Source organism: Nerophis ophidion, linkage group LG02 (assembly GCF_033978795.1).
Source record: "Nerophis ophidion isolate RoL-2023_Sa linkage group LG02, RoL_Noph_v1.0, whole genome shotgun sequence".
Lineage (NCBI taxonomy): Eukaryota > Metazoa > Chordata > Actinopteri > Syngnathiformes > Syngnathidae > Nerophis > Nerophis ophidion.
In genome coordinates, this window is record NC_084612.1 from 63,294,392 (window position 1) to 63,318,522 (window position 24,131).

The 24,131-nt window shown below is 39.2% G+C and overlaps 1 protein-coding gene and 2 long non-coding RNA genes across 4 annotated transcripts in view; 2 read left to right on the top strand and 1 right to left on the bottom strand.

The window, feature by feature from the left end:
* Positions 1-1,062: 1,062 nt before the first annotated feature.
* LOC133535111 (uncharacterized) lies at positions 1,063-1,830 on the top strand. Its single transcript, XR_009802149.1, has 2 exons — positions 1,063-1,450; positions 1,694-1,830. It is a non-coding gene; the product is annotated as an uncharacterized LOC133535111 (long non-coding RNA).
* A 3,750-nt stretch (positions 1,831-5,580) lies between these two features.
* On the bottom strand, positions 5,581-6,357 carry LOC133543607 (uncharacterized). The gene is made up of 2 exons (XR_009804424.1): positions 5,961-6,357; positions 5,581-5,717 (listed from the first exon to the last, which is right to left on the bottom strand). It is a non-coding gene; the product is annotated as an uncharacterized LOC133543607 (long non-coding RNA).
* A 1-nt stretch (position 6,358) lies between these two features.
* LOC133543595 (peroxisome proliferator-activated receptor gamma-like) overlaps positions 6,359-24,131 on the top strand; it is a 78,025-nt gene continuing 60,252 nt past the window's right edge. For both annotated transcript variants that reach the window (XM_061888268.1, XM_061888258.1), the window contains exon 1: positions 6,359-6,641. Coding sequence is in view for 1 of the 2 variants with exons in the window: in XM_061888258.1 (XP_061744242.1) it covers positions 6,590-6,641 (52 nt within the window). In the remaining variant the exon portion in view is untranslated. The remainder of the gene's footprint in view (positions 6,642-24,131) is intronic.

A 24,131-nucleotide genomic window follows, 5' to 3' on the forward strand; every position in this document is an offset into this window, starting at 1 on the left:
CTAAGATTCTTTCAGTGGACAGGTTGGGCCCCGAGATCGAGGTTACGAACCCCGGGTTTAACTGACAAAATGGATCAGACTATTTCATGGAAACCGGCTACACTAGTTGGCTAACCACAATGGATGTGGTTAGCCAAAGAAAGAAGACAAAATAAATAATAATCTTTGGGATTAACACATGGTTTCATATCATTGTACACTGTTGTAAACTTTTAATAGGTCGAATATAATTATTGAATAAGCCTATGATTAAAAAAATATAGGGGAATATACTAATTCACTGCTAATATTTGTGCAGTGGAAAAGTGGGGCCCCTAGCTCGAGTTTATAAGAACCCCTTGTTTAACTGACCAAATGGATCAGACTATTTCATGGAAACCGGCTACACTATTTGGCCAACCAAGAGAAAGAAGAAAAAAATAAATAATAATTTTTGGGATTAAGACATGGTTTTATATCATTTTACACGCTTGTAAACTATAAATAGGCTGGATATAATTATTGATTAAGCCTATGATTAAAACATAGGTTGGTTGGCTAACCACATCCATCAAGTGACCAACTAACAACCTGTAAAAATATTTTTTTATGTATGTCAAACAAAAAACTATTTATTTTTTAAATTATGTTTTACCTGTGATTATATATTTTATTGAAATATTTGTTGAGTCATCTAGTTAGCTAGCGAGTTAGCCGCTAGCTTGCGTTACAAAATGGCGTTGATTTGCATCGTAAAACAGGCACCATTAAAAGAGTAAATTGATTTTTTTTAAATGATAATAAATTAATGACTCGTGACATGTTTCACGGTGTAATAAGCCATGTATTTATTGTTATTTGAAAGACATTGTGTAATGTTACGGTAAGGTGATTTATTAATGGCGGTTGAACGCCTCCGAGTGTGTCCTCGGGATCCCTCGGCAGCCGCGGAAGAAGGAAGAGGGAGGGGAGAGAGGCAGGCCGGAGGCCGCCGCAGCTGCGACACTTTCCGGCGTTGTGGAAGCCGAGCTCCGGTGGTGGAGACGACACCGGCGTACAGCGGCTCCTGCCGAATGAGGTGTTGTGCCGAATTCTGCACCCCCGCCGTAAAATGCACCCCCTGTCGGGAGCGCGCTTACGTCACTCGGTTGCATCACCCGTCTCGAAAAGTAGCTAAACTCGGCTAAAATCGCCTCTTTCGGCATAAAAATGTACATAACAAGGTGAATAATCCAAGTTGTCTTTACTTTGGATATATTAATGGATGGATTAATTGTGATTCTTTAATGATTTCGCCGCCATTGCCTTTAATGATTTCGTCGTCATTCAATCGCCTCTTTCGGCAGAAAAATGTACATAACAAGGTGAATAATCCAAGTTGTCTTTACTTTGGATATATTAATGGATGGATTAATTGTGATTCTTCAATGATTTCGCCGTCATTGCCTTTAATGATTTCGTCGTCATTCAGGTGGGTACATCGCCTCTTTCGGCATAAAAAAAGTACATAACAAGGTGAAATAATCCAAGTTGTGTTTACTTTGGATTTATTAATGGATGGATTAATTGTGAGCCTTTAATGATTTCGCCACCATTCAGATAAGGCGAAACAATAACCATTTAATATAGGAATATTTGCTGTCCCGAAAATGTATTGAAGTATTGTATTAAAGAATATATACACCAAAGTAAGCCTCTATATGTACTTTTTTAGAGACATCAAGGAGAACGAATGTTTGCTGCTTCACTCGACGGGATCCAATACATGTATTTTAAAAATATGACATTTTCTTTAACTGTAAGAAGCTCATGGGTGGATGGATGAATACATTAATAAATGAATGCATCTGATACCTATCGTTGTTTTGATTTTAAGAATTTTCAAACTGAACATTCACAAATAACTTTACCAAAAGTACCCGAAATACCAGAGATGGAGTTATGGTGGGGGTGCATTTTCAGTGAAGAGTTGATTCCAGCTGCCTGAACATCTATCTATCTCTGGCTAGGATGGTCGTAGAGACATGAAACTCACCCTGGTGACTCATCCTTACCCCATCTGTATACTGTGAAAACCATGTGATGATTGAACCCCCACAGGCGGAGTTAGGGGGGGGTGCATTTTCAGGCAGCACCAACAGCCCACCTGCCGGAAAATGCATCCCCTAGCTATCTCTGGCTAGGATGGTCGTAGAGACATGAAACTCACCCTGGTGACTCATCCTTACCCCATCTGTATACTGTGAAAACCATGTGATGATTGGACCTCCACAGGCGGAGTTAGGGGGGGGTGCATTTTCAGGCAGCACCAATATCTCTGGCTAGGATGGTCGTAGAGACATGAAACTCACCCTGGTAACTCATCCTTACCCCATCTGTATACTGTGAAAACCATGTGATGATTGGACCCCCACAGGCGGAGTTAGGGGGGGGTGCATTTTCAGGCAGCACCAACAGCCCACCTGCCGGGAAATGCACCCCCTAGCTATCTCTGGCTAGGATGGTCGTAGAGACATGAAACTCACCCTAGTAACTCATCCTTACCCCCTATGTATACTGTGAAAACCATGTGATGATTGGACCCCCACAGGCGGAGTTAGGGGGGGGTGCATTTTCAGGCAGCACCAACAGCCCACCTGCCGGGAAATGCATCCCCTAGCTATCTCTGGCTAGGATGGTCGTAGAGACATGAAACTCACCCTAGTAACTCATCCTTACCGCCTCTGTATAGTGTGAAAACCATGTGATGATTGGACCTCCATAGGCGGAGTTAGGGGGGGGTGCTTTTTCAGGCAGCACCAATAGCCCCTCTAAACTCTCTCCCTTTGTTTATAATGCCAATTTTTTGCTGGATTTAGTCTCTATAAACTCCAAGGAAAACAATACCCGGCTGGGGACAATTTTTGAAATTGGTCTCCAAACTAAGGCATGCGGGCCGAAAGCGGCCCGCCGACGTCCAAAATCCGGCCCCTGGATTTTTATTCATGTTTTGAATTTTTGGGACATGGGGGACTTGTGGGAATCCATCCCAGGTAAGATTTTTGAACATTTTGAGGACTTTTGCCTACTTTCCCAACTTTCCCCCCCACTTCCAGTGTGACTTTGCGGTGTGCGCTATGGACATGCTGGGCATCCCTTGACTCGGGTGGCCAGCTGCGGGACTTGTGTGATTGATTTTTTAAAACTTTGAGGACTTTTGCCTACTTTCCCAGCTTTTCCCCCACTTCCAGTCAGTTGTGGTGTATCGCTATACATGGGCTATTATTAGGAAGAGGCGTTTATTTGGTAATATACAGTATATATATATATATATATATATATATATATATATATATATATGTATATATATATATATATATATATACACACATCGTGATATATATACACATATATATATGTATACATATATATATGTATACATATTTATATGTATATATACAACAATGTGTGTGTGTAATATATACATATATATATATAGGCGCGGCATGGCGTAGTGGGTAGAGCGGCCGGCCAGAAACCTGAGAGTTTCAAGTTCGCTTCCCACCTATTGACATCCAAAAAAAATCACTGCCTTGGGCAGGACACTTCCCCCTAGCCCCCGGTGCTGCTCACACTGGTGAATGAATGATGAATGAATGATTAGTGGTGGTCGGAGGGGCCGTAGGCGCAAACTGGCAGCCACACTTCCGTCAGTCTACCCCAGGGCAGCTGTGGCTACAGATATAGCTTACCACCACCAGGTGTGAATGAATGTCGGGTCCCACTTCTCTGTGAGCGCTTTGAGTGTTTATAAAAGCGCGATATAAATCTAAGTGATTTATATATATATATATATATATATATATATATATATATATATATATATATATATACTGTATATTACCAAATAAACGCCTCTTCCTAATAATAGCCCATGTATAGCGATACACCACAACTGACTGGAAGTGGGGGAAAAGCTGGGAAAGTAGGCAAAAGTCCTCAAAGTTTTAAAAAATCAATCACACAAGTCCCGCAGCTGGCCACCCGAGTCAAGGGATGCCCAGCATGTCCATAGCGCACACCGCAAAGTCACACTGGAAGTGGGGGGGAAAGTTGGGAAAGTAGGCAAAAGTCCTCAAAATGTTCAAAAATCTTACCTGGGATGGATTCCCACAAGTCCCCCATGTCCCAAAAATTCAAAACATGAATAAAAATCCAGGGGCCGGATTTTGGACGTCGGCGGGCCGCTTTCGGCCCGCATGCCTTAGTTTGGAGACCAATTTCAAAAATTGTCCCCAGCCGGGTATTGTTTTCCTTGGAGTTTATAGAGACTAAATCCAGCAAAAAATTGGCATTATAAACAAAGGGAGAGAGTTTAGAGGGGCTATTGGTGCTGCCTGAAAAAGCACCCCCCCCTAACTCCGCCTATGGAGGTCCAATCATCACATGGTTTTCACACTATACAGAGGCGGTAAGGATGAGTTACTAGGGTGAGTTTCATGTCTCTACGACCATCCTAGCCAGAGATAGCTAGGGGATGCATTTCCCGGCAGGTGGGCTGTTGGTGCTGCCTGAAAATGCACCCCCCCCTAACTCCGCCTGTGGGGGTCCAATCATCACATGGTTTTCACAGTATACATAGGGGGTAAGGATGAGTTACTAGGGTGAGTTTCATGTCTCTACGACCATCCTAGCCAGAGATAGCTAGGGGGTGCATTTCCCGGCAGGTGGGCTGTTGGTGCTGCCTGAAAATGCACCCCCCCCTAACTCCGCCTGTGGGGGTCCAATCATCACATGGTTTTCACAGTATACAGATGGGGTAAGGATGAGTTACCAGGGTGAGTTTCATGTCTCTACGACCATCCTAGCCAGAGATATTGGTGCTGCCTGAAAATGCACCCCCCCCTAACTCCGCCTGTGGAGGTCCAATCATCACATGGTTTTCACAGTATACAGATGGGGTAAGGATGAGTCACCAGGGTGAGTTTCATGTCTCTACGACCATCCTAGCCAGAGATATTGGTGCTGCCTGAAAATGCACCCCCCCCTAACTCCGCCTGTGGAGGTCCAATCATCACATGGTTTTCACAGTATACAGATGGGGTAAGGATGAGTTACCAGGGTGAGTTTCATGTCTCTACGACCATCCTAGCCAGAGATATTGGTGCTGCCTGAAAATGCACCCCCCCCTAACTCCGCCTGTGGAGGTCCAATCATCACATGGTTTTCACAGTATACAGATGGGGTAAGGATGAGTCACCAGGGTGAGTTTCATGTCTCTACGACCATCCTAGCCAGAGATAGCTAGGGGATGCATTTTCCGGCAGGTGGGCTGTTGGTGCTGCCTGAAAATGCACCCCCCCCTAACTCCGCCTGTGGGGGTTCAATCATCACATGGTTTTCACAGTATACAGATGGGGTAAGGATGAGTCACCAGGGTGAGTTTCATGTCTCTACGACCATCCTAGCCAGAGATAGATAGATGTTCAGGCAGCTGGAATCAACTCTTCACTGAAAATGCACCCCCACCATAACTCCATCTCTGGTATTTCGGGTACTTTTGGTAAAGTTATTTGTGAATGTTCAGTTTGAAAATTCTTAAAATCAAAACAACGATAGGTATCAGATGCATTCATTTATTAATGTATTCATCCATCCACCCATGAGCTTCTTACAGTTAAAGAAAATGTCATATTTTTAAAATACATGTATTGGATCCCGTCGAGTGAAGCAGCAAACATTCGTTCTCCTTGATGTCTCTAAAAAAGTACATATAGAGGCTTACTTTGGTGTATATATTCTTTAATACAATACTTCAATACATTTTCGGGACAGCAAATATTCCTATATTAAATGGTTATTGTTTCGCCTTATCTGAATGGTGGCGAAATCATTAAAGGCTCACAATTAATCCATCCATTAATAAATCCAAAGTAAACACAACTTGGATTATTTCACCTTGTTATGTACTTTTTTTATGCCGAAAGAGGCGATGTACCCACCTGAATGACGACGAAATCATTAAAGGCAATGACGGCGAAATCATTGAAGAATCACAATTAATCCATCCATTAATATATCCAAAGTAAAGACAACTTGGATTATTCACCTTGTTATGTACATTTTTCTGCCGAAAGAGGCGATTGAATGACGACGAAATCATTAAAGGCAATGGCGGCGAAATCATTAAAGAATCACAATTAATCCATCCATTAATATATCCAAAGTAAAGACAACTTGGATTATTCACCTTGTTATGTACATTTTTATGCCGAAAGAGGCGATTTTAGCCGAGTTTAGCTACTTTTCGAGACGGGTGATGCAACCGAGTGACGTAAGCGCGCTCCCGACAGGGGGTGCATTTTACGGCGGGGGTGCAGAATTCGGCACAACACCGGCGAGGCGGCGCGAAAAGCCGGCTTCAGGTCAGTCGCGCCCCCCGCCTTGGATAAACTTCACACTACCGAGCTCCAGCGGCGGTACTTTGGTCGGACTTGACCCGCTGGCTACTCACTTGGCACAGGGCGACGCCAGTTCCACCGGGACAGGGGGTGGTGATGGATGGCTTTGGGGGTGCGGTTAAAGTGTCAGGCGGGCAGGTGTTGGTCCACACTTTGAATGGGACTTTGACATGCAAACACCAGGCACAGATTACAACTATCAAACTGGGCATAGTTTTTCAGGTAAGTCTTCATTTATTTCATTTATTTCTCGTCATTTTGGATTCATGTAATTAAATGCTACAAATTGCTGAGTCATGCGTGGATATTTCACAACTTTGTGGCACTGTGTTACACATGACTCATCATATTTTGGACACAGGATGCTTGAATTGTGGCTGATATTTTGCTGACTAGCTCCAGCCTTAAATGGCAATTGTTTTTGTTTTGTTTTAACCATAATGTCTAATAAAAATAAGTACAACAACATATTTATGGATAAGATTAGTAGAGAAGCACATCATAGTGCATATCCAGTCGTTTACAGAGAGGTGTCAATGTTAATTCTGAAATGTTGCGAAGTATTGCTTATTGTTTATTGAGGATCCCCATTAGCCGGGGTCTTTTTTAATACTTCAAAGTAAAATAATAACACAGATACACAACATACACAAATCCAATTACAAATAAAAGAAAGAAAGAAAAAAATAATTCTCAAAATAAAATAACAGTTCACAGATATAGTTACGGAACATACGCAGATTCAGTTACAATAAAATAAAATCCTCAAAATAACAAAATAAAATAACAATACACAGATGCTGTTACAGAACATACCCAAATCGAGTTACAATTAAGGGAAAGAGAAAAAAAAGTTCTCAAACTGATAACATGAAATATTAACTCTTAAGTCCAAAAAGTGAATTTACATGTTTCTTACATGCTTTTTTTTTTTACTGGGTACAGTTCTGATTATATCCATCCATCCGTCCATTTTCTCCCGCTTATTCCCTTTGGGGTCGCGGGGTGCTTATCTCAGCTACAATCCGGCGGAAGGCGGCGTACACCCTGGACAAGTCGCCACCTCATCGCAGGGCCAACACAGATAGACAGACAACATTCACACTCAGATTCACACACTAGGGCCAATTTAGTGTTGCCAATCAACCTATCCCCAGGTGCATGTCTTTGGAAGTGGGAGGAAGCCGGAGTACCCGGAGGGAACCCATGCATTCACGGGGAGGACATGCAAACTCCACACAGAAAGATCCGGAGCCCGGGATTGAACCCTGACTACTCAGGACCTTCGTGTTGTGAGGCAGACGCACTAACCCCTCTCCCACCGTGAAGAATAAAATAAAACGAAAAAGAAAATTCTCAAATTAACAAAATAAAATAACAATACACAAACACAGTTACAGAACATACGCAAATCCAGTAACAATAAAAGAAAGGGAAAGAGAAAAAAAAAAGTTCTCAAACTGATAACATGAAATATTAACTGTTAAGTCTAAAAAGTGACTTTACATGTTTCGTAAATGCTTTTTTTTTTACTGGGAATAGTCCTTGTTATCCTATAATCAAAACTAGAAGGAAATTAGGATTAAGAATCAGAATCCACATACTTTGAGTAAACATAAACACATGTTAAAATCTAAGAATTAGCAACATTTTTGCCCTTTAAAATATATATTTGGGATTTTTTAGGGATGAGAACATAAAAAACAACCCTATTAAAATGATAATTAACACACTTTCGGATTTCCACATCATAACAACGTTATTTATAAAGCCCTTTAAATATAACCACAAATGATAGGCAAGGGCTGAAAACTAATAAACTAATGACAGACCCCAACTTTTTTGCGGGTTTAAAATAATAGTTTGAAACTGGGGTATCAAACTCATTTTAAATCGGGGGGCCACATGGAGAAAGATATACTCCACAGTCGGCCGAACTGGTAAAATCACGGCACGATAACTTAAAAATAAAGACCACTTCAGATTGTTTTCTTTGTTTAAAAATAGAACAAGCACATTCTGCAATTGTACAAATCATATATATATATATATATTTTATTTTTTTTACAATTACCTGTTGTGGTTAATAGTATTCTATCTTTATTTGTCGTTAATTATATTTTCTGAATAAATTATGTGATAATGTTTATCAGTCCACTCATTGGTGTTAATTTTCAATCTATCACGATAAAAAATTATATCAAAATCAAATTGTAGTTTGATAATTTTCCTCAATTGATGTACTAACATCATGTGGTTTATTTTTTACTTATGTAGAATCATCTACGAAGATACAAAGAATTGCCGTTTGGGACATCCAGTGGACACATTTAGAACAGCTGTTTCTTTCCTTCAAAAATTTCAGGTTAAATTTTTATACTTAGCAAACTCATCCCACGGGCCGGATAAAACCTGTTCACAGGCCTGCTCTTGCCCTCGGGCGGTATGTTTGACACCTGGTTTAAAATATCCTTTTACAGGGCGCCAACTAGTGGCGACCCATCACCGTTCCTGTTCTGTCTACCATGTCTACTTCTTAAACTTTTTCATTTGCAAGGACTATAATGTGCTATGCTATCTTTATTTAACACACAAACCTAAGGCTTGGGTCAGGCTGATTAGAAAAATAAGTACTAATTTAATATACTTCATAAGAAGGAACTTTATAACAAATACAAAATAAATTTACATACAATTATGTTGTGCTAAAATAAGTAAAATAAATGAATGTGTCGAGGACATAAAGTATGTACGTGAATACAGCTTCACCACTTTAGTCATATTTTTTGCGCTTAATAAAGTCCTCTATGACTTTAGCTATAACTTTCTACTGTTTGTTTGATATTGTCATTACTGCCACAAGTGGTTGAAAAGTGATATTTAGTATTATCATTAATTTTCGAAAAGTTTGCCAAATATATATTAAAAAACAATTTATAGTGTATAAAAGTGTATTTTGTTTTTCTAATGGAAAAATGACAACACACATGGTTTTAAATTAAAAGGTTACTTAAAATACACACACCTATATATATAAATATATATATATGTATATATATATATATATATATATATTTACCCATTTACCATATATATATATATATATATATATGGTAAACATATATATATATATATATATATATATATATACCATATATATATATATATATATGGTAAATGGGTTAAACTTGTTTAGCGCTTTTCTACCTTCAAGGTACTCAAAGCGCTTAGACACTATTTGCATATTCACCCATTCACACACGCATTCACACACACACATTCACACACTGATGGCGTGAGCTGCCATGCTAGGCCCTAACCACAACCCATCAGGAGCAAGGGTGAAGTGCCTTGCTCAATGATGCAACGGAAGTGGCTAGGATGGCAGAAGCTGGGTTCGAACCTGGAACCCTCAAGTTGCTGGCACGGCCGCTTTACCATCCAAGCTCCGCCGTCCGACTTATACATATACAGAATGTGTGTGTGTGTGTGTCATTTTGAATTGTATTCATATCTGTAATAATATGATTTGTTTGTTTAGTTATTAAATTAATCAATATTATTGTTATTAGAATATGTGTTCTACCAAAATGCAGTTATTCAGCTAAATACAAAAATAGACCATACTGGAGCCTTTTATAGCCCTTGTGTATTATAAAAATACAACTATTTGATATTCTTATTTTAGAAAAACAAAATAATATTTAAATAAGCGTCTCGCTACAATGGGCACACTATTTTTTACATTCGCATTGATGGCATCATTAGGTCTTTTTGATTAGAAAATAGCATCTTGACTTGGCAATATTTGGTGAAGGTGTGCCCCAAATCTGTCAGATTGTGAGAGCATTAATGTGCAAGGTCCCCCTTTCAGGCCATCCCCAAAGATTTTCAACTGGGTTTATCTAATTTTCTTCCAGTGTAACCATTCTTTGTTTCTTTTTTAATGTAGGTTTGTACTCCTTCTCAAGTTGGAAGGTAAAATTCATCATTTTGAAGTTTTGAGGCTCATATGAACTGCAATATTTGTAAGTTTTCTTCTAACTACATGGCTTATTTGTGAAATGTGTAGTTTTAATGAAGCATTTTTGCCTTTTGAGAAGCTTGTCGATAAGGAGGGAACATCTAATAGTTTATATCTTCCTTTGTTGGTTTCGCGAATGTTGGATGTTACTCAACAGAACAATTATTCAATTTGCTGAAATGTATCATTAAGACTTGCTGGTCCAGCCAGTTCATGTAAACGGAATTTGTCGAAACTCCCACGCCGAACTGCCAAAACATGACAATTGGACAAAAAGGACACGACCTTTCGGAGAAGGTTATATAAATTGGCGGATGACATCAATAAGAAGTTAAGGGAAGCTTACAAAAGGAAAAACGATCACTGCAAAAATGTTTGTTTTTAATCACTAATTATACTAATTATAATGCTTTGAAAAGAATAGATCAAAAATAGATCAATCGTTTACACTTGTCGGAAGGTTTCATCGGGCGTTGGTGAGAAAGAAAAAAAAAGAAGAGCTTATATCGTCAGCACTGATGTAACAGCTATTTTAAATTTGGGGAACTTCAGATCAATTATAGACATCTTTTTTTAGAGAGGTTATAAAATGTCTCAGAGTGGTCATCGCGGCTTGTTGCTTAATGTGCCTTTCACATTTTTATGACCTTTGACATTCATGTCGTCCAACCCCCACTAAGTTGAGCAAAGTTTGCACTATTTCTAAGCTTTTTATTTTCCTACAAGGTCAAGCCGTTGCCATCATAAAAACCTCCTTTTAAAATACGGGAAATGTTTTGTAGGATATCTTAAAACTCTTAACTGTCAATCAAGTGTCAAAGAAGTTAAATGAGGCCTGTAATTTTATTCCACATTTAAGACACATTTTTGTTTTTGTATCAGGGGTGTCACATTTGTTTTTTAGGGCCACTTATAACAATAAATATACAAAAATATAAATATATGATTGCTAGGGATTTTCCGATCAGAGATGTATGGTGCTGATTCCAATACTGAGATCGACCAGTAACGATACCGATCACTTGTATTAATTGTAAATGTTCTAATTTATTTCGGGTGAGTGCTATTGACAGTTAAAAACATTTATATTTATATTAAACTAATGATTTAACTATTTTAACTAAAGGATTTTAACTTTTTAAAGAAAATAACATTGATCTAATCACTCTAGTATCATTTATAAACTGATAGCACCCTTGGTGTCGACACCATCAATTTATGGATCGCTTTTATTATCCTCTAATTTATCTACTTATTCATTTCCTGTGAATAGCAGCTTACTTTCTGCTGTATTGTGCTTTCATCCGGACAAGCGGCTCCACACTGTGTATGGACACTTAATTAGCTGCTCACTTGTGAGCCGCAGGACTAAGAATGAATAGGATAACTACCAAAAAGGATCAGCACTAAAATGCATTAATCAGCAATGGCGATCGCTTACTTTTTAAAGAAAAATCAGCCGACACTGAGTGATATTACACAATTGCCCATGCATTTAATTATTACATTTTTAACGTACAAATTGATAGATTACTTGTTTTGAAATCGCAAGTAATGGTCCATTCACCCATCTATCTTCTTCCGCTTATCCGAAGTCGAGTCGCGTGGGCAGCAGCCTAAGCATAGAACCCCAGACTTTCTACTACTTCGTCCAGCTCTTACCAAAGGACCCCGAAGCGTTCCCAGACCAGCTGGGAGACATGGTCTCTCTACCATGTCCATGGCCTTCCCCGTGGTCTGATGCAAGTCGGACGTGCCCAAAACACCTCCCCAGGGAAGCGTCCGGGGGGCAGTTTGACCAGATTCCCGGACCACCCTATCTCTAAGGGAGAGCCAAGTCACCCGACAGAGGGAACTCATTTCGGCCGCTTTGACCCGTGATCTCGTCCTTTCAGGGGGTTCTGGCCGATATTAGAATTTCCCAAATAAGAATAGTGGAACCTCAATTTATGAACGCTTCTATTTGCAAACTTTTCAGTCTACGAACCTTCAGATTTAGCCAATTATGCCTCTGTGTGAAATATATGGCTCGCCGTACAAATGCTTAATTCATGTATTTATTCATCCTTCCTGTACATGCGAACACAGCCATTATGAAGAGGCGGAGCGCCTATGCCACATCCTGTTTACATATTTGCGAAGAGTAGACAGTGGCAGGGGTGCCAATAGCCCACGGATTGGCTCGCAAATATGGAAATAAAATATATTCACAAGTACAGAGAGAATGAGCAAGACCAGGTTGAAAAACTTGTGTTGTTTTGCTGTCAGGTAAGCATTTCCGAACCTATCATTTGCAAAAAGCCTTACCATTTATCAAGCACCTCGAGAATTTTGTCGGCGAAGGGGGTTTCTACAGCTTTAAATTCTACCTGCCTTTTTAAAAAAGAAAAAAAAAGAAGATCCCTAAGTGGATGTGTAATACAGCTGAGGAGAAGGCACACCCGGGACACAAGTCGATGAAGGACAGCCTTTCACAACTCTGAAACTCTCAGACTATTAAAAAAAAATGCCACAAATATTCACCGTCACAAGATAAAAAGGATTTTGCTTTGTTTGTTTTTTATTGTAGCAACATGGTTGGTAACGTTTTGGAGCGTACCAAAAGCAAAGAGACTTTTGTGTATATATATATATATATATATATATATATATATATATATATATATATATATATATATATATATATACAATGTATTCAAAGTGCGCTTTTTAAAAATAAAATAAAGTCTATTGTCAAGGTTAGAACCAATGATTCATGTTTACATTGTTTCTTACCATACAAACTTTTCAGATTGCGAACCATTTTCAAGAACAATTTAAGTTCGTAAATTGAGGTTCCAAAGTAGGGCCACACTGTATCCACTGCAAAAACTGTCATATTATGATTATTTTTCTACATTTAAAACACTTCTTTGTGGTCTACATAACATGTATAGGTGGTTGTTTGAGCGAAATTTTGCATATGTTATGTTGTACTCACCGTTTTCAAGCCTCTTTCTGACTTTTTTTAAGTTTGAACTATAGAAGGCATTGGATTTTTGGCTAAGAATCCCACAATGCATTGCCGGCAGCCATATTGAGAGGCAATCGTCATCATTCACGATAGTGTTACACGTAATATTTACAAACTATTCCTTGGAAAATAACATTGCACGGGCTGTGATACAATGGACAAATACTGTGTCACGTGATAAGAAGTCCGTATGTCGTTATAAGGAATACACAGCCGTAATTGGATGTGAGGATCCTAACTCCATCGACAAGTCTCAGTGGAGCAGAGGCCATGACATCTTTCCTGATATTTCATACTCAGACTTTGTGAAGGACCTAGTTTTACAAACCCCAGCCCATGTTACACTTTTGAAAACTTTCCAAATAAGAGCCTAGAAAGCTATGAACGGTTTGTTTGTGGATGGGTTTGTGACGTTTGCGTTTATCTGTAAACCCAGTGGATATTTTGTCGTCAAGTCTCGAACCGTGCACCCTCCGAAATGATCGGACCCAAGTTTGAAACTCTGGATAATCATGACTAACCAATCTAAGGTCATCTCAGCACACAGTGATTGGGAGAATGCTGTTGTCATGTTGCGTCATTTTCGTTTTACTGTATGTGGGGGCAAGAGTAAAGATGAGAAAAGTGAATACAGCATTCATAATCAATACAATTACTGTCAAAGTTATTCGACCAAGCATATCAAGTTGATGCAAAGTGGGGTTGTTATTTATTTTAGATTAATTTTTACTTAGAAAATGTTCTTAATTACCTAACATGAAATGATCCGAACAAACAGAAAGTCGTCATAGCCCGTCATATATGATTGCAGCAATCCATGCTCACCCTTCTTGTCTGCGGCTTCCGTCTGTCCATAAATACGCTTAGGAATTTGATAAAAGTTAGTAATATTTCTTCAACCTCGATTATGGAAGTTGACAATCACACACGTCGTCGGCATTATGAGCAACAATGAGCGTGTTTACAAATGAAGCTTACTAATATGGCCACTGAAAATGCATTGTGGGAAATCCGGAAAAATCTTAAGCCCTCTATAGGCTGATTTGTATTAGAAATGGCGACAGCTGAGGATGCATATGAATGTATGAGCTAGTCTGCCCCACAATCGTCAAATTACAATGGCGGACGCGCGAAAAAGCACTTTGGGTAAATCCCAACCATATATAAAAATATATAAACATTACTAAATGATTACATTCCAAACAATTCTTTCCCGGCAGTATGAAGGAAGGTAAGATTGTTTTATAAATATCTCCGCAATACCTCCTCAGTTTGATTTAAATTTTTTAGAATTTATGCAGATCCTAAATACATAACAGAATGTACCACTAGGTATTTAAAGTTGGTTTTGCTTAAAAGGGCCCCTTTAAAAAATATTGCGGCCAGAGGCTTCCAAAACTGTAACTGCGAGCTCACGCTCAAATACATGACCTTTATGATTGGACGCTTTGGTATTTGGAGTATCGAACATTGTGTAAGTCAGAAAAGTGGAAAATCATTATAGGTCATTGTTAAGCATTAAACTATTCCATTACAGGTTCAAACTGTTGCCTTCTACAAACTAACCGACCACGCAGGTGCAAAAGAAGTGAACCACTGTTGATATTAAAACATGAAAACACTTAGTCTTAACTGTTAAGACAAAGGTGTGCACACTCATTAAAATACGTTAAACACAGTATAATTAGAAAAAACATAGGAAAGTCTGTGTGTTTTCTAAGATATAAAAGTTTACTTAACAATTTTCTTCTTGTCCCTCACAAATGCCAGAAAACCCAAAACAAAGCAAAACATGAATTAGTTAGAGTTAATCCTTTGACGCAGGCTTAACCAAAGTTTTGCACTAACAACCCATGTCGTGGCGCAGTTGGGAGAGTGGCTGTGCCAGCAAACTGAGGGTTCCTGGTTCATGCCCCACCTGTCAGGTTTGTACCTGACAGTTTGGTCTATGTCTTAGTTTTTCCTCTGCATTTGTCTTTGTTTCCTGTCTTTAGTTCCTGTCAGCACTCCTATTTTGGTTCTGTTTCCTGTTTGTCTCCCTTAGTGATGTGTCCCCTCAGCTGTGGCTGATTGGCACCTGGCCACACCTGGTGTCAATCAGCCAGCCACTATTTAGACCTGCTTTCTCCTCCAGTCAGTGCTGGATTATTGCCGTGTCGATGTCACCACTATTATGACTTATCGTTGTAGCTGTGCCTATGTACTTCTGTTCGTTCTGTTCATGCCATAGTCCCGTCGTGTCACAGTTCTTAGCCAAGTTTGTTATCTGCCTTGTGCGCGCCTTTTTTTTGTACCCTTTTGGTTTGTTCTTGTTTTAGTGTTTAATTAGATCATGTTTCCTTACTCAATGCCTGCCACCATCTCTGCATCTTGGGGTTCGTCACCTTCAACATGTGACACTACCATCCTAGTCACGTCCGTTGTGTCCTTGAGCAAGACACTTCACCCTTGCTCCTGATGAGTCCTGGTTAGCGCCTTGCATGGCAGCTCCCGCCATCAGTGTGTTAATGTGTGTGTAAATGGGTGAATGTGGAAATAGTGTCAAAGCGCTTTGAGTTCCTTAAACAAGGACGATAACCCATATGTCACGCACGATAACCACCCATCATTTTTGAGTCACGTGCTGTAGAGATCGAAAGAAATAGGAAAAAGATCAATTGATTAGTTATTTTATTGATGTTCACTGAGCTCAGGAGGTCCTAGGTGCATACAGACAGTTGGAACTCTGGAGTTCTGCTGAGGCAGTATAAGATTAAACATTCCATTGATACATTCAACTGTTGGGTATACATTTTGTAATGGAGGTGTGTGTGTGCATACATGCGTGCATGTGGGCGTGTGTTTGTGTGCGTGCATGTGTGTGTGTGAATGACTCAGACTTTGCACGGTCATAAATGGAGGGAGTGTCTGAGATACCCTACTTTGGTATATTTATGTTGTTCATCACGTGGCTCACACAAATACTTGTTTGCATTGTGTTTGCTACACACAACACACAGACAATAACTAAGGGCTGACAATTGGTTGTTGTTTACAGAAAGCCAACCTTTGATTCGCTTCTATCAGAGGGCATTAACATGTTGTTGACTTAGTTCAGCCTCAAGAGGTCATGTTTTTATTATTTAAATGAGATGTAATTATTAACCCCCAAGGCCAGACATGTAACCATTTTTCCTGCAATATAAAAACTGAAACTTGTTGTAAAACCGTTATAGTCACATTTTTAGCTCCTATTCTACTACCCTATTCTACTACTAAGTGAGAACCTGCAATGGTCACTGAAATAACTCTAAACCAGTGGTTCAAGTGGGGTTACGTGTACCCCTGGGGGTACTTAAGGGTATGCCAAGGGGTACGTGAGATTTTTTTTTAAAATATTCTAAAAATAGCAGCAGTTCAAAAATACTTTATAAATATATTTATTGAATAATACTTCAACAAAATATGAATGGAAGTTCATAAACTGTGAAAAAAATACAACAATGCAATATTCAGTGTTGATAGCTAGATTTTTTGTGGACATGTTCCACAAATATTGATGGTAAAGATTTCTTTTTTTGTGAAGAAATGTTTAGAATTAAGTTCATGAGTCCAGATGGCTCTCTAATGCAATCTCCAAAGAAGGCACTTTAAGTTGATGATTACTTCATGTGTAGAAATCTTTATTTATAATTGAATCCTTTTTTTTTTTTCCAACAAGTTTTATTAGTTATTTTTAGATCTTTTTTTTCCAAATAGTTCAAGGAAGACCACTACAAATGAGCAATATTTTGCACTGTTTATACAATTTAATAAATCAGAAACTGATGACATAGTGCTGTATTTTACTTTATCTCTTTTTTTCAACCAAAAATGCTTTGCTCTGATTAGGGGGTACTTGAATTAAAAACATGTTCACAGGGGGTACATCACTGGAAAAAGGTTGAGAACCTCTGCTCTAAACTGACTTAATGAAAAAAAAAAAATACCGGAATTTGCCAAATTGCATATTGTACGAGCTACACAACTTTGTGAACACACACATGGAGCTCTTTGGTAACTAAGCTCCTTGTTTGCAGACGCAAAAAGGAACCAAACAGGTGGTTCGCTGTCCTCTGAGCAAATCCTTTCACATTTTGAAAGATACTAATCGTTATCCTTCATTAAACATGCAGCCACGGTTGGTCGGCATTTCTGTGTGTTTAACGATTTCACTTTCCTTTTCTTTCACGTTCTGCCTTCAGAAGAGTCAGCCTCACGCTTGGGGAAACGTAACGATTACAGTTAAAAAGTTGACAAAAGAACAAACAGTTATGTACATCAGTGAGCCACAGCTATATTATTTACATATTTCCCGCACACATAACCTTTTATCTTTTAGTGGTTACCATGTTTATGAGGGGTGTGCAATTTTTCTACCTTAAATTGCGATCCGATTGGAATCTCGGATTTTAAACTCCTTCCATCAATCCACAGAGCCTTATGAATGAACTCCGAGACATTCAAACGTTTTGGTTTCCATGATTCTCTGTCCGAAATTTCCTTCTTAAAAAGAAACTCCTGTTGGTCTTTCTTCGCTTCCGAGCTGCATCCGCTCCGATACATTCTTGGTAGCGTCATGTTTGTAGCACAATCTAAGATCGATTCTTGATGCTTCCTGCTATTCAACATCAGCATAGGCATTAGAGATGTAATATTTGTAACCAGTGTCAATATGACCACGGACTTCACGTACCGCAGATAACTGGTAACTTGTAAGGAGTCATAGAGGCTAGTGTGACGCCATGACGTCTAAGGTCATCCAGAAAAGCAATATATATATCCACATTAAAAGGAAATATGCACCCCTCAGTGTACAGGAGGCACACAGTGTATGACCAACTGTCACATTAGAGAAAGGGCACAGATAATTTGACTTAACACGTAGGTGTGAAAATACAAAAAAACTAACTATTTGAGAAACCAGACTAATTCAGTGCATGGAAAGGTAGTCATTGTCATGTGATTGGTTGGTCACCAGTCCAGGATGTACCTTGCCTCTCGGCTAAAACATGACTGGGATAGGCTCCAGCTCACACATGTATTACCATAGACAAACGCCAAAGTATTTTCCTCCATGTTCACTGTCTGTAAGTGCAATGAGGTCTATGTGATGATGCAAGGGTTTATTTTTAGTAGAGAGGTGTACATTTTGGCCAAGCAGCAGTCCACTAAATAATGAGGAGCAACAAGTTTCAGAACAGTATCTAGTATGACGTTAGAGGAGTTGGAGTTCCCCCTTGAGGTGATAGCACGCCCACAGACCCATCCCAAATGGAACTCCTAAGAAAATGGAAAATACATCACGGAAAGCCAAGCAATTGTGAAAGATGGTTGTGTGTTTCCGTGTGTCGGTAATTTTGGTGGACAGGTGATTCATCTAGGGCAGTCCTTAATTTAAAACCCTTATTAATGGTAAAGGCAGTGTATTGGGTAACTAACTAACTAACTAACTAACTAACTAACCTGTATTTCATTCAAGCGTGAAAAGAATAGAATAATTGTTGGTATTAAAATGAAAACATACATATAATGATTTAAATTCATCATAGGGGGTATAACCATATGAAATTACATGATCACGCTTATTGTGACCAAAATTAACAGTGTTATCATTACCATGGTATTGTTGGCAGAGGAAACTCATAAGTAATTTAAGAGATGTGTTATTTTTATATGAGTGTTTGATAATGTTTATGTTATTTTGTTTTAATTTGTCACGGTTTGAGATAGTTTTTTTTTAAATATAAAGGCAAAACAGGATGTGCGTTTCGGTTTATGGGACGTCACACAAGTTCACTTCCTGTTGTTGACACTTATCTGTCCAAATTCTGTAAGATCGATTCAAAGGAGCACAGCCTCTAGATCACGGGTCTCAAACACGTTATTTTGCGACCCGCACCTTGATGTGAAAATGTAATGTTGGTGCGGCCCGCCAGATTTATATGAATGGCGATTTATAATGTCATACTTGTATACCCTCAATTTTATCGGGAGACTCACAATTTTAAGTGCCCCTCCAGGGGTGATCATTATCCCGAATTTCACCTTAACAACAATATTAAGGGGACACCGTGGAGGTACTGCTTTCAACATCCTCCACAACAAGTTCAAAACAGCGTGCTTGCCCAGCCACTTGTTGTATTCAGCCTCTGAAGGCGCAATTGGCGACTGCAAGACATATTTGATCAACAGCCACACAGGTCACACTGAGGGTGGCCGTATAAACAACTTTAACACTGTTACAAATATGCGCCACACTGTGAACCCACACAAAACAGGAATGACAAACACATTTTGTGAGAACATCCGCGTGTAACACAACATAAACACAACAAAAACAAATACCCAGAATCCCATGCAGCCTGAACTCTTCCGGGCTACAATATACACCCCCGCCGCCCCCAACCCCGCCCCCCTCGGTGTGACCTGTATGGCTGTTGATCAAGTATGTCTTACAGTCACTTCCGTTCGTGGGTCTGTAAAATCCTCATACATTATGTGACATTGTGTGGTAGCAAAGTGGACGAGACGCCAGGTTATAGAGGACGTTAAAGGCAGTGCCATCACGGCACGCCCCTAATATCGCTGTCCGAGTGAAAACTGGGAGAATGATTGCCCCGGGAGATTGTCGGGTGGGGCACTGATATTTGGGTGTTTCCCGGAAAGATTGCGAGATTTGGCAAGTATGTTGCTAGGGCGGGAAAGCCATTCAAAGCAGGTGAATTTATTAAAAAGTGCATGTTAGATTATTTTAAGAAATCTTGTCTTGCGGCCCAGCCTCACCCAGTTTCTGCATCCAGTGGCCCCCAGGTAAATTGAGTTTGAGGCCCCTGCTCTAGATTCAATGTACTCACGTAAATAGCTGAGTTGATCAATCAGTAATGTGTTTATACAAGTTTAGATTGGGTAATGTTGTTTCTTAATGGGGAAAGATTTATCGTCTCTCTTATCATGTTAGCTTTCGGGCTAGTTAGTGATACTTACATCCTCATATGAATATGTTGCATTCACATGTAATTAAAAAACACTTGCAGTGCAGTGCTACCTCTCTGTTTTTAACGGATTGCGCAGTCACGACACTGATGTTTTGTGGCGTAAAGCGCTGTGTAGCATGCACCCAATTGTGTCAGTTGATGTAAATGTAATCATTTGTGTGAGCACATGCTCATTCCAGTCCATGCATTGTTGGATACAAGAATACAAGCACTTTGATAAAGAAGGTGAGAATCACTATTGAATTCAAGACTGCAAAGTGTGGCTCTTCTTTCCCTTCTAATCGGCGTCTTCGCCAACAAATGTTTTTACAAAAGGTTAATTCAGGGGTGTCAAACATAAGGCCTAGATAAAACGAGTTTTATCAGGGTGGCCGGATGAGTTTGTCATAAAAATGAGCCGAAATTTTTGAATGAAAGAAACTGCTGTTCAAAATGTGTGCACTAGATGTCGCAATTGCAATTCTTTGTATCTTTGTCGATGATGCTACATATGTAAAAAAAATAAACCACATGATGTTGATGTGGCGGTATAGCTCGGTTGGTAGAGTGGCCGTGCCTGCAACTTGAGGGTTGTAGGTTCGATTCCTGCTTCCGCCATCCTAGTCACTGCCGTTGTGTCCTTGGGCAAGACACTTTACCCACGTGCTCCCAGTGCCACCCACACTGGTTTAAATGTAACTTAGATATTGGGTTTCACTATGTAAAGTGCTTTGAGTCACTTGAGAAAAGCGCTATATAAATATAATTCACTTCACTTCATGTTTGTGCACCAGTCGAGGAAACGATCAAACTACATAAATAACATCCTGTAATTAGATTTTGATATTATTTGTTTATCTTGATAGATTAAAAAATAACACCAATGAGTTGACTGATGAACATTATCACATGATTTTTTTCAGAAAGCATAAATAACAACAAATAAAGATAGAATACTATTAACCGCAACATGTAATTGTAAAAAAACAGCATTATGATTTGTACATTTTCAGAATGTGCTTGTTCTATTTTTAACCAGAAAAACAATCTGAAGATGTCTTTATTATTACGTTATCGTGCCGTGATTTTGCCAGTCCGACCCATTTGGGAGTAGATTTTTCTCCATGTGGCTCTCGATCTAAAATGAGTTTGCACCCCTTGGTGTCAAACTCCAATGTTTAAACGCTAAACATTTCATTCTAATTTTAAATGTATTTTTCTGCATGTAAAAGTTTAATTATTCTTTATAAAATTGCTTTGTGTTTATATATGTGGCTGTCTGGAAAAGGATACATTTGATTTACTTTATTTCTTAATGGAAAAATGTATTTGTATTCGTTACATTTGGTCTTTTTCAGACCTTTTGGAACGGATTACGAACAAAAACCGAGGTACCCCTTAATTTACTTGTTGGTGCACTTTAGCATCTTTTTGATTTAGACAGGGTGATTTACTACGCCCTTTGCTCCAATATCCGTTTTGGAAAGATGCGGGAGCAGGGCACGGCTCATCAGGTCAAACCTCTTTTGGGATTAACTCATAATTCCCCACATGCAGCAAGCACTCATGCATGCCCTGCTAAGAAAGATCCTACTGTATATTCTCATTGTTTGCCTCTATCAAGGAGTTTTTGATCGTTCGTATCTATGACCAACAATATTATATGTTTGGCTCAAGAATGACAGGTCTGCGCACGTGCGTCGGCGCAAAGGAGAACCGCGTCATCTCTTGTCGTGTTATTGTTTGAATGCAGCACACTTTTCCTGTATTTCCAGGAACCAGGAACGTCCCTTCCCATGTTCTACCTCAGCCTGTTTTTTCCATGTTGCCTCCTCCTCACTCCCCCTTTGTCCGTCAAACATTTCTGCTATACAACGGAATGTGTAATGATGCTATTGGACATTGTGACCTGAATTGAACTTGCACTATGTTATGAATGGAGGGACCATCCTAGGTTAAACTATTCATTGTTATATAGGGCACGTCAGCTCACTGTGTACATACGTTTTATTACGATACCAAGACACTAATGGTGTGTGTGTGTGTGCGTGTGTGTGCGTGTGTGTGTGTATGTGTGTGTGTGTGTGTGTTCTTGTATTTCTACCCTTCTTGAGACATCAACAAGGAAAAGCACCGTCCATATGAGGACCGGCGAACAAGTTAGGACCGAAATCATGGTCCCAATACGGAAAACCATTGCATTTAATAGAGAATGTCTCATTTGCACCCCTGGTGGGGAAATATATCAAAATTAGGGTGGTCCCAAAAAGGAGGGATTTTTCAAATTGACTGTGTCGGTTTTAAAAGTGCTCTCCCTTTAGTCAACATATGAAATAACATGTGTGTGGTAGAAATTTGAAGTGCTCCACCTCTGGCCAACATATGTAATAACAAGTGTGGGTAAGAAATTAAAATGCGCATCCTTTGTCGAAAATGTATGGAAAAAATTAAATAAATATGTATATAGAGACCTGCTGTAATAACTTAAAGTAAATAATGAAGATTAAAAAACAATTATAAACAAAGAATTCCAAAAATAAATAAATGAACTTAAAGCAGTCTTTTTCTCACAATGTGTAGAATGTTTTCTTGTAAATTCCTCATATTCTTTCAGCATCTGTAATATTGCAAACTTTTCTCATTAAATTATTACTTTTTTAATGTAAAATTATTACTTTTTAATGCAAAATGGTGACATTTGTCATATAAAATTCTGACTTTTACCACAATGTTGCCAACTTTTTTGTTCTTGTAACATAGTGACTTGTAATAAAATTATGACTTGTCATAATTTTGCCAAGTAAAATTATGATTATTATAATATTGCCAACATATTAAAGTTTTCTAATAAAATCCTGACTTTTGTTGAGTAAAATTGCAACTCTTCTCATAAAATTGCCCAAATTTTAAGCTTCTCTTTTAAAAGTGCGACTGTTATTGAGTAAAAATTCAACTTGTGAAAAAATTGTGACCTTTTTCTTGTGAAATTCCAACTCAATTTTCACAAGAAGATTTTACATATTCGCATAGTATGTATACATTATTAATGTTGTCAATAAAAATCTTTATATATCTAGAAAGGGTGGTCCTAAAGAGGGAGGCATTTTTCGGAGGTCTCAAGAAGGTAACAAAAATGTGTGTGTGTGTGTGTGTGTGTGTGTGTGTGTGTGTGTGTGTGTGTGTGTGTGTGTGTGTGTGTGTGTGTGTGTGTGTGTGTGTGAGACCTTGACTGCACGCACCACTCCTTCCCCTTATCCACCGAGGAAGCTTTTAAGGCTCAAGGGACTCATCAACTATTAACTCATAACTATTTAAAGGAATTGGGGGAGAGTTCATGTCCTCAGATTATTCTGCAAAGTGCTGCTTCCGTGCAAGCAGCTAACACACATACACACACATATCCATATGTTGATTTTTTTTGACAATGGCCCTGTGCAGGTACTCCCCCATATTGGTTTTCCCGTATGTTACAAGGCAAGCGGTCCCCAACCACCGGTCCGTGAGGCTTTTGCTACCGGGCTGCAGAGAAACATGAAATAATTTATAAACGACTGAAATTTCTCCTACTTAACTTTGGCCTGTCTCACTAGACCAGGGGTGTCAAACGTACGGCCCGCGGGCCGCATCGGGCCATACGTTTGACGCCCGCGGGGTGAGTTTGCTAAGTATACAAATTAACC